This window comes from Phaenicophaeus curvirostris, chromosome 2 (assembly GCF_032191515.1).
Source record: "Phaenicophaeus curvirostris isolate KB17595 chromosome 2, BPBGC_Pcur_1.0, whole genome shotgun sequence".
Lineage (NCBI taxonomy): Eukaryota > Metazoa > Chordata > Aves > Cuculiformes > Cuculidae > Phaenicophaeus > Phaenicophaeus curvirostris.
Genome location: NC_091393.1, coordinates 43,618,251 through 43,633,952, shown reverse-complemented (window position 1 = coordinate 43,633,952; position 15,702 = coordinate 43,618,251). Strand labels below are relative to the sequence as shown.

Here is a 15,702-nt window from a genome sequence, read left to right as displayed (position 1 = left end):
CTGCCCGACCAGCAGACAAAAAGTGGGAGGGGGCCACAGCTTGGACAAACTGACCAGCAGGGATATTCTATACCATACGTCATCAATAAAAGCTGAGGAGAGGTTTTTTTGGAGGGCTAGGGATAGCCCTTGCAACTGGGTTGCTTATGGGAGGTCATGAGTGGATTGCTTTTGCATCACATGCCTTGTTTTTTTCTTTCCTTCATTTATTAAGCCGTCTATGCCTCAACCCATGGCTTTTCTCACTTTTGCTCTTCCTATTCTCTCCCCCAGCCCACTGGGGCCGGGGGTGGAAAAGCAAGCAAAGAGGTACGTAGGGTCAACCCCCACAGTCAACTATTCCACTGCTCAGGAAGATCATTCCAAGATTAGTATTTATTCTGTTTGTTTATTAATCCTTTTTGACAACAGTTCATGTTGGTACTTTAAATATTACACTTCACAGTTAAGTACAGTTACATAAATTAATTACAAATCAGAACACATACACAGTATTACATCTTGAAAGATCTTAACGTTCAGATATTTCATGAAGCCAGGAGCCAGCTCAAACCTCGTAATCTATTGCACAGAAGTAGTCAAAAGTTCAGTGGCTTTAATTCACACTCTCCCTACCTAATGCTACAAATTATAACCCTAAAGGGCCGCAAAAGACATGCGAGCACCCAATAATAAGAATAACAAGACTTCAGGAACAAGGTCTTACAGCAAAGAGAGGTGTAAACTCTTCTGGGTAGAAAACGTTCTTCAGAAGGGTGTGAACTTTCTGAAGTATTATGTATAGTTTACTGTAAGAATCTTACAATACAATGTACCACTAAGGCAACAGGTGCTGGATCAGTGGAAAACACTGAGAAGATTAAGTTCAGGGAAGCTTGCAGTGCAACAGACCATCACCACCTCAGCTGCATCCAGATGCATCAGCCAGGGGCACTTTGTTAGTTAGGCACAAAGAGGGATGATCTGTGAATAAAGAAAATCTACTCTGTTTTCTGGAGTCTCAACTTGCTGAACAGTGTGCCTTAATATGGTATTGAAGAACAGAGCACTGGCATTACTATCAGAGCCAAACAGCGAAGGCAAGTGTTCAGCATGTTCCTTAAGCAATCAGACACATTCCAATTTTGGGCTGTCCCTGCTATCCCAAATTCAAATCGGATTGCTATTGTGCAAACCTGCCACATACTCGCTGCACTGAAGACCTGTTTTTCTCATGACTTCATTTAGAAATGTAGCCAAGACATTAGTAACCTCCAAAGGACTTACAGTGAGAACAGTATCAGAACCATCTAAAAATCTGATTTTTTTTTTCTACCACTGTGCAGAAGAGTGGTATATTAAATCAATTCCTCTGAACTCTTCACATTTTTTGTAAACATAGAATAACTAATTTAAAATATTGTGCATGTAAGAGGGAAACAATCTTTAAGTCCAACATACAACCACTTACACATACATTTAAACTATGTTCTATGTTATATTATCACACCTTGGACACATATTGTATTAAAATTTACTAGGTCACTGTCATGCAAATAAGATGGGTAATATATTAAAAGTGGTTTAGCACCGGGAAGTTAGTAGTGTACTTTCAGCAATTTACCTACTGATAACTAGGCATAAATAACATATCTTGCAAATACAAGTGGAACCTTAAATGTTTTAAAAATACCTGCAATCCCAGAAAAATGCATCTTTGAGATGAAAGCCTGACTCCACAACAAACATTCACTTTGGCACCACATACATGCTGTCAGCAGTAACTTGTTGCCTTAGTTGCAATACATTCTGCTGCTATAACCTGCCTTTGACTAGTAAAAGTTCTCTGCATGTGCAAGTATGAGCGTGTGTGTATTATGTATGCATTTATATACAAATATAAAATTAAAATGCATTGCCTCATTGTCTGAGAAGTATATGGATTCAAGTATCCAAATGGGAGAATTAAGTTGGCAGCTACAAATTCTATGTGTATTTCCTCATAAGGAACTAAAGCTTTTTTTATCCTGGTGTATTACTGGCAACATCAAACCACGTAACCTTAAATCAGAGTTCAAAGACGAAGAACAAACTATTTATTGACACAAGGCCAAGAGTGCTTTCAACTGGCAGCATTTTCAGTTTGCAGTCGCTCAATCAGTTGTTCAGCCTATGAAAGAGAGAAAGCAATGCATTAACTACACTGTGGACCTTCAGTTTACTGAAAATCTCATTTTAACACCAGTAAGTGACAAAGCATTACTTTCCATTCTTACAGTCAGCATACAACAGAAGCAGAATGCAATTGCTTTGGACAGCAGACTCTTTTTCACAGTTTCCATCAAACTCCTTTTAAGTGATCAGAAAAGGCAACACAAGCTATAAAAGTCAGAAGACATTTGAGCAAATAAATAGCAGATAAAGTAGTGTGGTTTGAAAGACCTCAGAAGACAGCAGAGCTCAGAACAACCCAGCTGTGAGGCCTGGAGTTCTTTGGGAGATGCTCCAGAATGACATGCTGTGGCCTCTCATCACCCAAGCAGCTAAACACCAGCCAGATATGCTGCTGAGGATGGAATGCATTCACGGAAGTGGTTCATGTCAGGAGATATACATCCATTTGGTTACTTCACTATGTGGACACATACTTTTCATCGTACCACCACTCATGCACCTACACATAACTGGGATAGACATATTTTTTATATGTAACAGCACCAGCCCTCAGAAAGGCTCAGGGCAGAAGGAATTCTGCCAACATTGTCCTAGCAGGCCAAACTGGGCACATGGAGAGTGACATGGGCTTTCCTGAAACAAATCAGTTTACTGTTAGTCTTTTTTTTTCCCCAGTCCTACTGAAATAATCTTTCAGTCTGAACTAGTGCTTGAGGTTTTAATAAGATCTCCAAAGGAACCATGTTAAAAGGTGAAAAGCTTAATTTCGGCATATTTTAAACACATAAGAGTAAAAATGCAATCAGTTGCTTCAGGTAGGAACAACTTAACAGAAGTAGCTCTTGCACTTTATTTGCAAATAAAGCTAAATAAAGCACAGAGCTGAAAATAAAGCTATCTGAACCTTGGTTTGCATTCTTAAACAAGTATCACATTCAAGCTATTATAACTTTTAAAAAACTTGCAAAGCCCCAAACCAACTCAAGAACTTTTTCCAACCTGAAAACAGGGCTAAGTATTTTTTGAAGTGCATCCATATTGGATAACCACACTTGGTACAGATCTCCCTGAGCTAATCCAAGCTAGCAAGCAGTAAAAATATACAGCTATACTTATTTGAGGGCCAAATATCTGTATGACGCTCTACAATGTGGCAGAGAGACATCTGCTTTCTTTGAGTAATGCAAGATCTCTGCTGAGGTACTATTGTGAAGAAGCCTAGTTTTTTCTCTTTAAATAAGAGGCTCTCTGTGTTCTTTAGATGAGACAGACCTTTTTCAGCACCTTTGTTTTGGGGCTGTGCAATGACACCAGGATGCTGCACCTACATTGCAAGAAAACGTTCTTTCCTGCATCAAAGCAATGACAGTAAGCTTCAGTCCTTGAGAGAGATTTCCTAATAGCGATTTAGGCAGCACTAGTTCAGTCTCACTGCTTTTCTCTACTGACATAAATCAGTACAAACAACACTTTTGTAAAGTGGACACTTGTTTCACTCTAAAGATGACAAGATGAGGAAAACCAAAAGTGGTTACTAGTTGGCCATGGTTTTCACCTAAATTGGATGAACCAGGGAATGTACCATGTACAGCCCACCGCACTTGAATATATTCTTTCACATTAAAGAAACACTTGTAATGTTCTCAAAAGCACATCGCATTAACTGAAGCTACACTTTAGATCCACAACTACTGTCAATGTTCTTGTCATTCCATTTCCCTTAATAAGCATAAACACTGCAGTTACATCTTACCATTAGATTTTCTCAAATACTTAATGCAAAATATAAACTATTAATAATTATAGCAATGACAAAAATAATTGCTCAAAGAATTATTAGAAATAGTTAAAATGTTAGAAAGGCATCATGTTTTCAGGTCGCAATTGAAAACCTACCAAACAGCTCACCTGAATTACACTTACCGTGATAAACCAGTAGGAATTGATTCTGTACACGAGTCTAGATAAGAATCCTAGCTGACTGGCTGGGGCCAGGACATGAAGATGCAAGTGAGATATTGAGCAGAATGGAGGCCAGTGAAAACCCATTCTTCAGGAAAGCAAAACAAGCAAACAAGTAAAAAATACTGGTGATGTTAATTCAGGAAGAAGTAAAACATTGCAAATTATTTAACATGACCAAATTAATCGAGCTCTGAATTCATCACATTTTCCTTGTACATAAAGGCACAAACAAAAATATGCCATTTGTTCCCACTATGTTCTCGGGGAACTATTTCAGAAGCCCATTAACCTCCTCCTTCACATCTCTGTATTTAAGATAGTTTTGTTAAGAAGGTTGGATTTCAAAAATACAATGCATCTGAAGTACAGAATATCTAGTTTTCGGCTGGAACGCCAACTGTCGCGAGATGAATGTAGTTTCTACTTACTTTAATCATGAAGGCTCAGCTCTCTGTACCCTACACTATTTATGTTACAATTTAATTCAGCCATCAAGGGCACTGGCTTAAACTAAAGGGTGCAGCACTGAAATCAAATGAATGCAGGTATGACTGAAAGACAATGCAGCGCCCTGCTTGAACAGAAGACAGTTTACCACTCTTCTGGAATCTAGGATTTAGAATGTATTTTCATCATGTAACTTAAAAACAGACTTTAAGATATATTGTTTGAAGTGCCCTCCCTGTCCCAAGATGTCATCATGAAAAAAAACTCAGAGTCAGAATGCAATCTGCACTAGAAATTAATCACAAAAAAGGAGTTTATATTCAATGCCAACACATTCTACTTGAGAAGTCATGCAATAAGTGAACGCAGACGCAACTTCATTAGTAAACCATACGGAAGTTGTTGCCACTGTCTCTAAAATACCATTCTGAAAGTAAAAAACATACTCAATAAACACAGAAGGTTTCCATTGCATACCTTACATCACTCATGTCACTGAAATTATTTTTCTGGAGGACAGCTTTTCCAACTTCCATCATTCTCTTCACTATTAAACACAAATAAATTTCATTTAAGTAATATTCCACGCATCGTATTTCACCAACTAATTTTAAAAATATATTTTTCATAATATTAACTTCAACAAAATGGTAACAATGAGATCACAAATAGCTTCTTTTTTTTTCAAAATATAAACACTGTAACTACTCATAATCAAACAAGATTGTCAAGACAGTGCTGTGCAATTACTGACATGAAGATTGCCACTGTTACCAATTTCTACGCTAATGATGCTTTTAAGCCTGCATTATTCTAAGAACTTTGGCCAAAACCACACTATTGCCACACCCTTTTTAAAAAACCCAACAAATATTGATTGGTCAGAATGATGACGTTTATACTAATTCCAGTGCTGTATCTCTACAGAACTACAGGACTTTGATCTGTAGGTCCTCTGCAGGGTATGATAAGCTAAGAAGTTTCCAACATGTAACACAAATTTAAATCAAAATAAAACTCTCAGTCCTACTTATTACTAGGACAAAGTTTCACTACTGTATCTCTGAGAAAAGAATCTACTCTCATACAAAAACTCAAGGCAAAAATCTAAGGAACTGTCTTGAAGCCAAACACATATGGAAGCTGTTTCTGGAAAAAAGCACCCTATGTTTAGAAGAGAAATACAGGGATGCAAGATTTGCAACACACAACTATAACTCTCTTCTTGCATCACCTGTAAATTTCCCTCAGGTGGAATCTCTTCATGCATGTATGGTCATAGTTTCTTGTGTTACTCAACACAGACATTTCTTGTGAAGCAAATTTAAGGACAATTTTTTTTAAGGAAAAAAAAAAAGCCAATCAACGAGAAATCATAGCTTCAATATTTTAGAATTTTATCTTCTAAAAAATCATTGAAGTTTATTGGACCATCATTTCCCTCCTTCTCTTACTCCCTTTTTCCTGAAAAATAAAATAGCACTTATCTTAAAACATACATTTCACAAAATTCTGCTATAATTTTTCACACAATTTATACCTGCATATTTATCTAAGAAAACACAGTGAAGCATCACATAAATGCTTTAAAAAGAAAGCTGCAGAGGCATCTATACTCCATGCAAACAAAAAAGATTTCACACACCTAGGCAAGGTTTTTTCTAGAACCGCACAGAAAAATGTCCTAGAACGGCACACGAAGTTCCCAGGAAGAGCAAGTCCCTACCTACACTCATTCACTCGTTTAATGCCACGTTTAACTTCATCAACTAAATAGTGCTCAAAGGCACAATTTACTTGACAACAAGACAGTATTTAAGTCTGTGCAAAATTATTTTCCTTTAGGTTAAATATACGTTTACAGCCTTACCTACAGGTATGTGTTCCGCCTTCAGTGTTTTGCAGTTTCCCATGTGCTCCACTGGCACCACGAGATAGTGGTGGGGGGCACCAGGTCTGATGTCTCTAAAGCAAACAAGGTCTTCGTACTAAAAAGGGAAGCAAAGATATTAAATTGATTAGGATGAGGATATTGGCAAAGAGCAGGGAACAAAGTCTATCGTCCCCATATCAGAGCGACACTTAATGTCATACGTGAATCAAGCAGCACAAATCTCAAGATTTTGGGGCCAGGCTACATAAAGGCTTGCAAGGACAATTCGTGTCCTCAGCTGACCTTCTGCAGTCAGGATTCCTCAGGGGGGCCTGCTCTAAAGTTTGCAACTGTTGTGCCAACACTAAGGGCGGCAAGATATTTCCTTCCTGATGAATGTTTCTCCCCTTGCCCTGCTGGGGAGCCCAGGAAGCCTGAGGGCACCCCATCCTCCCTGAGCCCCGCACACAGACAGCTGGCACACAAAGACATATACAGACACACAGACGTACACACAGACACATACACAGGGACACACATAGAATCACAGAATCACTAGATTGGAAAGGACCCACCAGATCATCGAGTCCAACCATTCCTATCAAACACTAAACCATGCCCCTCAGCACCTCATCCACCTGTCTCTTAAACACCTTCAGGGAAGGTGACTCAACCACCTCCCTGGGCAGCCTGTTCCAGTGCCCAATGACCCTTTCCGTGAAAATTTTCTCCTAAATTTTGTCCAGCCTAAACCTCCCCTGGCGGAGCTTGAGGCCATTCCCTCTTGTCCTGTCCCCTGTCACTTAGGAGAAGAGGCCAGCACCCTCCTCTCCACAACCTCCTTTCAGGTAGTTGTAGAGAGCAATGAGGTCTCCCCACAGCCTCCTCTTCTCCAGGCTAAACAACCCCAGCTCTCTCAGCCGCTCCTCGTAAGACCTGCTCTCCAGCCCCCTCACCAGCTTTGTTGCTCTTCTCTGGACTCGCTCCGTGCACAGACACATTTACACACACACACACACACACACAGAAACACTCACAGACAGGGACACACACGCAGAGGCACACTCTCGTCCCCGACCCGAGGCAGCCCCCCGCTCTCCCCCCGCACCTGGCAGGGCAGCAGGGCGGTGCGGGGCTCCTGCCGCCGGGCGATCCTGCAGAACACGCATCTCCCGTCGCCGCCGCCGGCGCCCGCCGCCCCCTCCCCATCTCCCTCCGCCTCGGCTCTCCCCGCGCCCGCCGCCCCCTCCCCGGCCATGGCCGCCGCGCGCGCCCTCCGCCCCGATGACGTCACTGCGCGCGCCTCGCCCCGCCCCATCCTCCCTCCTCTTCCCCCCTCCCCTACCCCGCCAGCCGGCGCGCGCGGCGCGCGGGACTGCCCGCCGCGCCCCCCTCCTCCCCCCGTCATTACGGCTCGTTGCCTCCTGAGACGCTGTTATCTGCGGGACGAGCGCTCCGTGCCCTTTGGGCCACGGGAATCGCAGAATCATAGAATGGTTTGGGTTGGAAGGGACCTTAAACATCATCCAGTTCCACCGCCCCTGCCGTGGGCAGGGACATCCCCCCAGCCCAGGCTGCCCAAGGCCCCATCCAACCTGGCCTTGAACACCTCCAGGGATGGGGCAGCCACAGCTTCCCGGGTCAGCCCCCTCCCGTATTTCGCCATATTCACTGTACCAATTGCCTCCAAAGCTAACAGAGGGCACTTCCAAGTGCTAGGTAACCTTCCATTTCTAAAAATCTTAGTAATCGGTGTTTTGAATCCCTTGCACTCTTCATGAGATGGGAGTCGCAGAGCTGCAGAATCCTTCACCATGGAATTTCAGTATTCTTGTTCTTCATTCAGTATTCATGTTCAGAAGGATACAGAGCGGTTGGAACAGGTCCAGAGGAGGGCTACAAAGATGATCAGAGGGCTGAACCACCTTCCATGCGAGGACACGCAGAGAGAGTCGGGGTTGTTCAGCCTCAAGAAGGCTCCAAGGAAACCTTATAGCAACCTTCTAGTATCTGAAGGGACTACAGGAAAGCTGGGGAGGGACTGTTTATAAAGCCTTATGGTGACAGGACGAGGCAGAACAGATGTAAACTGGAAAGGGGCAGGTTTAGTCTAGACACAAAGAAGAATTTCTTCACTATGAGGGTGGTGAGGCACTGGCACAGGTTGCCCAGGGAAGCTGTGGCTGCCCCGGCCCTTGGGGTGTTTAAGGCCAGGTCGGATGGGGCGTTGGGCAGCCTGATCTAGTGGGATGTCCCTGCCCATGGCAGGTGGGATGGAACTAGATGGTCTTTAAGGTCCCTTCCAACCCTAACTATTCTATGATTCATGTGGCTCAAAGTACTTGCCCCACAGACAACAGTGTTTCAAGAGGCAATGAGCTGTAAAATTTAGAATTAAGATTTTTCAGAAATGTGTTTCTTTCAGAGCAAAGCTCTGCTTATATAAACAGGACACAGCAACTCATTTGCCAACATTTACTAGCCTGCAGAGCTAAGGCAATCCCTTTGCTACAAGCTAATGCGCTCCTTTTCTCTGCTACAAACAGGCAAGTGAAATCTTGAAAGTTTACACACAAGGATTATTCTGAAGTAACTGGGTTTCCCTTTGCACAAAACATCCAGTGCAAAATCTGCCCTGAAGTCAGCACCAAACCAAACATCTGCACTTACCTGGGTACTCACAAGCCTTACTGTGAATGCGCACTTCAACACTGTCTTGAATCAAAAATCTTTATCTCAGTACCACTAAAGTACACATGCTTCTTGTTCCAAGAACAAGCTTTTATCCATCCTCTGAAAAACTACTAGTGACATTAATTTTCCCCCGATTTTCCTTTAAGAAAATTCTTATGCCATCTCACTCAACACAAGGTTCACAGATTGCATACTTGCCCCATTTTATGCATAACTGTAGTTGGTTTTTTAGTTAATGCCACCTCTGTGTGCAATACAACCAATAAAAGCCAAGAACTAAGAACTTTTAAGATGTTGTGTGTCTTTGCCTTGCTTAGGCAGAAAGAAAAATACATCAACATTTCATCAAGATAAAAAGGATGCATACAAAAATGACGTACACGGACTTCTGGCAATGAGTTGGTCAAAAAAGATAAGGGAATATATATATGTAATTTACCACAGCTAAGAGAAAACAGTGAAAACTATTAGGTCAACTGTTTACTGGTACTTCTTAGCCTTTTGGCACAATCTCTCTTCCAGTGACCTCAAAACACAGCTTTATTTTAGGAGATGCCATACCACACAAAACCCCCAACCCAAAAGCTCCCACTTCCTTCGCTGTGTTTCTAAAACATGATATTGCCAGAATTCTCCTTTTGAGGGGAGGCATATGTATTTGTCAGCATAACCTGTAATTAAAGCTGCATCCTTTCATCTTTAAAATGTACTAAAGTCTGTGGAAAAAAAGAGAAAAAAAGTCTGTAACAAGTTTTTGAATGCATAAATTCCTTTATTGAAAATATTGTGATAGCACTGCATTACATATAGTCAATAATCATAGTTTCAATGGTCACAGAATTTTGATTGAACAACACTGTTTTGAATATAGACCACGGCGTTTAGATATGCTCTGACAAGGATATTATAATGGAGTAAGTTGTAGGTAGCAATAGTGAAATGTATGTAAAATGTCAAACTTGGCTTGGGTCTTTTTTAATTGTTAAGTAGTCTGCCACCATTTAAGAGAGCAAACAGTATTCCTGGTATCTTCAGTGTTATGCTGTTAGCAACTTCCAAAATATTTTACAGCATTACCAATAAGAACATTATTTATGGTTGTAGTAGACCACATGGAGGTGAACTGTGAGAAGCTCAGGTGCAGCGTGTTACAGGCCTACTGTGTATAGCATTGGTTTTCAGACTGTGAAATTTCTGTGCAGGATTAAGATTTAGAAATGCTTTTGAAAGAAAACCACTTGCCTGTTTCTTCACTTTAATTTTTCTAACCTATTAAAAAAAGGGAAGAACAGGAACTAGAGTTGCATTACTCAGTTAATAATATTCTAAAACTGGAGTGTACTGTTTAATGCATGAAAGCATCCTACAACTAATAAAACCAGCCTTTCTCAGGACAATGACACATTCGATTCGAAGGGCAGGACAGCATCCTAATGTTGATTTGGTCTGGATTCTGTAAACGAAACCATGGGGTAACAGGAAAGCAGAATTCTTTCGCAAACAGTGAAGATTGGCAGTCCTCCATCATACCCTCCCTATTTACCAACATTTCAGTTTTGCAACATGTAATCTTCTCTGTTCAGTGTTGAAGTGGGGTAGGGTAAAAGTATCTGATTATTTTCATGAGAAACATAGAATAATATTTAGTTATCTGGCAAATCCTAAGCCAGCCTGTTGCTTCAAGTCTTTTTCGGGAAGGAAATCATATATGTAATTACTAAGAAAATAAGTATTACACTAACATGACCTGGCCTGTTAGAGAAACAGCATTCTTCTAAATCTCAATTGCATTTCTTCCTTAACAAAGCAGTTATTTGTAGAGAAGTGCTCATAAAAGCACAGTGGGTGGCTTATTTTGAATCATTTGGTGGTGATACAGAAAAACAATCCTCTCTTAGAAATGTCCTTTGTAAACAGTCAAATAATACTAGGGCAGATGCTTGGAGCACGCTGCCCCAATTCTGCTGACTGCAACAGAGCTAATACAGGCTACATCAGGTGGCAGTTTGCCCAGTGTCTCCACACACTGCCAAAATAATTATCTATTAGCAGGATGGCAGCAGAGTTAATAACAAGCACTATCCACCTTCTCTCTCATCTCAGAAAAAAACCCCCAAAACAGAATTATGCACTCAAGTGTTTCTGCCAGAAAACAAGCCCTCTAATTAGGGCAAAATGAAAAGCAAATCTCATTTACAAAATAAAAATATAAAAATTAACTTCAGAAATCAAATAAATTGATTCAGAATAAACATCAATGCATAAGAAATCTACCTGAATAGAAATTATTTATCAAATTGACATTTGAAACATTGAAAGAAAAAAACAAAACTTTTAGCTCATACACTTACAAAAAAAAAATCTGCTATACAATAACAATAAATAAAAATATTTAAAAAACATGTTCCCTTAAGTGCTGTGTACGCCTCTTTCTGATTCTTTTCCATGGCAAACAGTATGCTATAGATTTTGGTAAAGTAACCTTTTATTTTTGGTTAGCATTTGTACGTTGAACATAAACACACATGGAATGTACTAGATAGTTATAGTTTTCCCACAGGATCTTTTTCACAGTTACAGAAAAAGTTTTCAACTTACACACCATGAATGTTTTCATAAGCATCGTATGTTCCATGGAGGAGTGCTGGAGGAGGAAGTAAAAAACACTTCAGACTGATCTCTTACTGCCTCTCAAAACCAGCTCTTTTTTCTTGGGTTGGTTGTTTGGGGTTGGGTTTTTTTTGCGTAGTCATGCTCTGGTACAAACTTGAGGAAAAAGCATGTAACTTGAGGCAGCCTGCACCTTCTAGTTAGCTTTTAAGTGCCTAATGGATTCCAGTCCTTAAGGCAGTCAGTATTTCATTCAAATGTCCATACTTCTACATCTTGTATTATGAAATCTTCTTTTTTAGATAAGATGTCATTATTGAAGGTGCTGCAGGAGTTGCTTCGCCCGTGATACAAATCTGCATCTAACCATAAGCCAAACCGGCCACTAAAAAGGAAACACATGACAAATTTCAGGTTATATGTAATAATAAACATACTGGAAGCTGTAGAAACAACCAGAGGAATGGCAAGGAGGAATCTAGGTAGTTCCAAGGACCTCAGACTGAATGTGAAGAGCTCCATCCCGGCAAAGCACTTGCCTAGAAGTGCACAGAGCAGTCCCCTTGCTTCTGTTCACACCAGTGCATGGGGCAGAGTGCAGGACAAGTGAGCACTCATGGCCCCCCGTGCCATTTTTTGGCTGTTTGCACTGCTGGCTGTGGCTGTGACTGACACCAAGGCACATATGTCAGAGTCCCTTCCCTGGCTGTTTGGATATGAACAAGGCCCCTTCTGATTTAGGAGGAGGGAGAGGGATGTTTATACATTTCTTGTGCAAAAACCATGCCCAGATATCCCCGTGGTGTAGGCTGCAGTCGGCTTTAGTTCAAGCAGCCCTTGATTTCACAGCCACTGGATCTTTGAAAGTCCTGTCTGTATCCTTGCTCTGTGCAGCAACAGAATAAGGACAATTTAATAAGAACCATGTGAGAATCCTTAGAAGCAGTTGATGGCAAAACTGCCATTAGAGATTATCTTCCAGTGTCAAACTCATTCAGCAGTGAGATGCGTTATCTACTCAAAACATCTGTTTTATTTCTGATCTCAAAAAAAACAAACCATCTTGCCCAGCATCATTCACCCTGTTTAAGCAATGAAAATGCTCAGGGTCTATAACAGAAATCAAAGTGTTGAATTTACTAGAATAGGTTCAGCCATTTTACTGGTTTTCTGGCAGCTACCGTTGCACCTATTCTGATTTATAAAAAAAAGAAGTTAGCTACACAATTTCAAAACCAAACATTGACTCACCCTCCACCTCCAAGCTCCAGGGAGCTGGTGTCTCCGTTGATGAAGTAGGTGTTCTCTCCACTCCATTTGAATACCTGATAGGGGAAAAAAAGCCAAATGTATTTGGACTGTGAGGATTCTTGTATGCTAAAACTACTAGGGATTAACTCTTAGCAGGTATTTTATGGTGTGGTTATACTTTTTTCCTTGAAGGGGGAAGAGGCAATAGGTAGAAAGTAAAAGAACAATACATACTTGAAACTACGAACAATGCACCGTAATCCTTTTTAAAATTCTGCTTACATCTCTAAATCAACAGGCATTCCATTAAAAAGCAACTATGTGTTCAATATTGAAAAATATGTAAGCCATGAACATTAACAGATATTTCAGTACCACTCTTATTTCACATTTCTGGCCACAGTGAACCTAAGCACACATGAAATTATACCCTGCTTTTGGTATCACTGCCTTCCAAGGTGAGTCTTTCACAGTTCACTTCTTACTTTTTCCTGCTTCTCCCCTTCACTCCACTTAAAACCCTCTCCTCACCCTTGCAGACTGTCCTCTTAGTACTTCAGATACTTACAGCTACTTTTGCTTAAACCTTCGCATTGAAGCAATGACTGATTAACTGCATTCATCAGCAGCTAGCACATCTAAACTTGCATGTGCTGCTTTCATAAAAATCACATACATGTTTCAGAAGTAGCGCCCAAAAATATTATTTGAGAAAGCGAACACCCACTTACCTTGAAATTCGGACTGAATGTGTAGAGGAATGTTTCGCCAGTGCCATAGTAATGGTCACTAAACCTGAAGGGATGTGTAGCATAAGCTCCAAATATCTGTTAGAATAAAGTCATTAAACTACATTTGAAGACAGTGCAAAAATCAAGAGGAAAAAACCCAAACATTTCAAAATCCTTTCTAAAGAACACCTGAGCTGGTGTTTCATGTTAGAAGAACCAACTACTGAAGCACTTCACATGAGCAAGTACTCCTGCAAATATTTTGTATCCTGCAAGTTAAAAGCCACATGACAACAACCACAACAGGAATGCCAACTCTAGGAGCTACTGAAGTACTAGACCTCCACAGAGGCATTACTGGTGACAGCTCGTTAACTGAGATACTTAAGGAAGATACTTCCACGGGCACTGTTAGAACCAGCACTCATCACAATTATGAAACTGGGGGATGTATTTCCATTACTGCTGACGTATGCTTCTGCCTGTAAGTCTAGTTTATGCAGCAGAAAATATATAACACTAATGTCTTACTTGACGTCACTTTGTGGTACGACTAGCACTTCATAACGATCGTTTTTTATAATGTTGCCCTTCCAATTCAATCCCCGCAGAACAAGCACTCCTTACCTGGTTGTCCATATCCTTGATGACAAGGAGAACTGGACTGTCAAGAGATGCTGATTTACGGTACAGAGTCTTCAGGCTAGTCCCATGCTCCAGCGTACTGTACGCAAGCCGCCACGGATATCCCTGCACTCGTGCGGGCAAGCGCCGGGCAAGCTGGTCAATAAACAGGGGAAAATAGTTACATATCCAACAGGTTCGGTCAAAAAGTGGTGAGGCTTCTGCAGGGGCTTCTGAGCCAAAAACCAAAAAATGTCTGTCAAAGGAGCAGTTGATGCCAGCAGCTCAACATCTCTGCCACAGCTCTGAGCCCAACTGTCTGCATTCACATCACCCGTGAAAGAGATTTCAAAACCAGCACATCCTCTCCAACCACTGAAAGAGTTGCGACTCCTTGGTATCACGACTCAAACTCCAGAGTTGCAAAACATAAAAATAAGCTTTCCAGGTGAGGCAGTGCTGCAGCACCCAAGACCGTGTGCAAGGACACTCAATATACTAAGAACTTTCCAAACTCTTAAGCAGCATTGGCATTGCCTCCAGAAAGCCGAATGTCCCACACTTGACAGAGACAGCACCACAGCTAACAATGAAACCCAAGGTTTCTCTAGCCATACCTGCTCTATGTGCATGTTCTCCAGGAGGGCGCTGTGATGTTTTAAGACAGGCAAAGAATCATCATCATCTTCTTCGTGGTAACTGCAAACGCTCTTTCGTCGTTTTGCTTCTTCTACAGTAATGATCTGAGGCAAGATAACAAGTGTCCAACTTAAGGCACAGCTCTTCAGCTGTCAATCCTCTGTTGAAGCTAATTAATTTAAAAGAAATGTACTCTTCAGCTGTTACACTGTGTGGGGCAAAACCAGTGTATGGGATGGTTGTATTAAGTACAGGAAGCCTTAACCAAATGGGGAAATTCTTAGCTGCAAGGTGTCTTTGAGATAACACGGCCAGAATTTCTTTGTGCCCTCGTAACCTCCTACAGCTGCAGAGTCCTTTGGGATTAATAAACACTGAAGTACCCAGATGACATCAGGTGGTTGGTCTCAGACATACTTGGTTCCAAGTCAGAAGGCTAAAGTGTAGCTACTTCTTCAAAAGCACGCTGCACATCTGAACTATATGTCTTGAGAGAGTCTAAATAAGGAGGACACAGAAGCTTCTCCGTTTTCTCTCATGGAGCTAGTTGAGTAAATTAATTATCTCCTCAGGTGTTTATGCATGAGAGTATGAAAAAGATTAAAATTTTCCTTCTCCTTTTTATTACAACAGCTTTTTCCTGGGTTTCTTTACTAACTCAGACATGGTTTCACAAATACAAACTGAAACAGAATGAATGCAGCAAAAATGTAA

The 15,702-nt window shown here is 41.1% G+C and overlaps 2 protein-coding genes across 4 annotated transcripts in view; both read right to left on the bottom strand.

The window, feature by feature from the left end:
* Positions 1-1,214: 1,214 nt before the first annotated feature.
* On the bottom strand, positions 1,215-7,697 carry HINT3 (histidine triad nucleotide binding protein 3). Its single transcript, XM_069851811.1, has 5 exons — positions 7,548-7,697; positions 6,437-6,554; positions 5,044-5,113; positions 4,078-4,204; positions 1,215-2,149 (listed from the first exon to the last, which is right to left on the bottom strand). Exons 1-5 carry the CDS (start codon positions 7,695-7,697, stop codon positions 2,102-2,104), a joined length of 513 nt encoding a protein of 170 aa, XP_069707912.1. The 3' UTR covers positions 1,215-2,101.
* A 2,646-nt stretch (positions 7,698-10,343) lies between these two features.
* NCOA7 (nuclear receptor coactivator 7) overlaps positions 10,344-15,702 on the bottom strand; it is an 88,759-nt gene continuing 83,400 nt past the window's right edge. For all 3 annotated transcript variants that reach the window (XM_069851820.1, XM_069851822.1, XM_069851821.1), the window contains exons 12-16: positions 14,967-15,092; positions 14,353-14,505; positions 13,726-13,821; positions 12,995-13,068; positions 10,344-12,128 (exon numbers count right to left, since the gene is read on the bottom strand). In XM_069851820.1, coding sequence (XP_069707921.1) covers positions 11,993-12,128; positions 12,995-13,068; positions 13,726-13,821; positions 14,353-14,505; positions 14,967-15,092 — 585 coding nt within the window. In that variant the 3' untranslated portion in view covers positions 10,344-11,992. The remainder of the gene's footprint in view (positions 12,129-12,994; positions 13,069-13,725; positions 13,822-14,352; positions 14,506-14,966; positions 15,093-15,702) is intronic.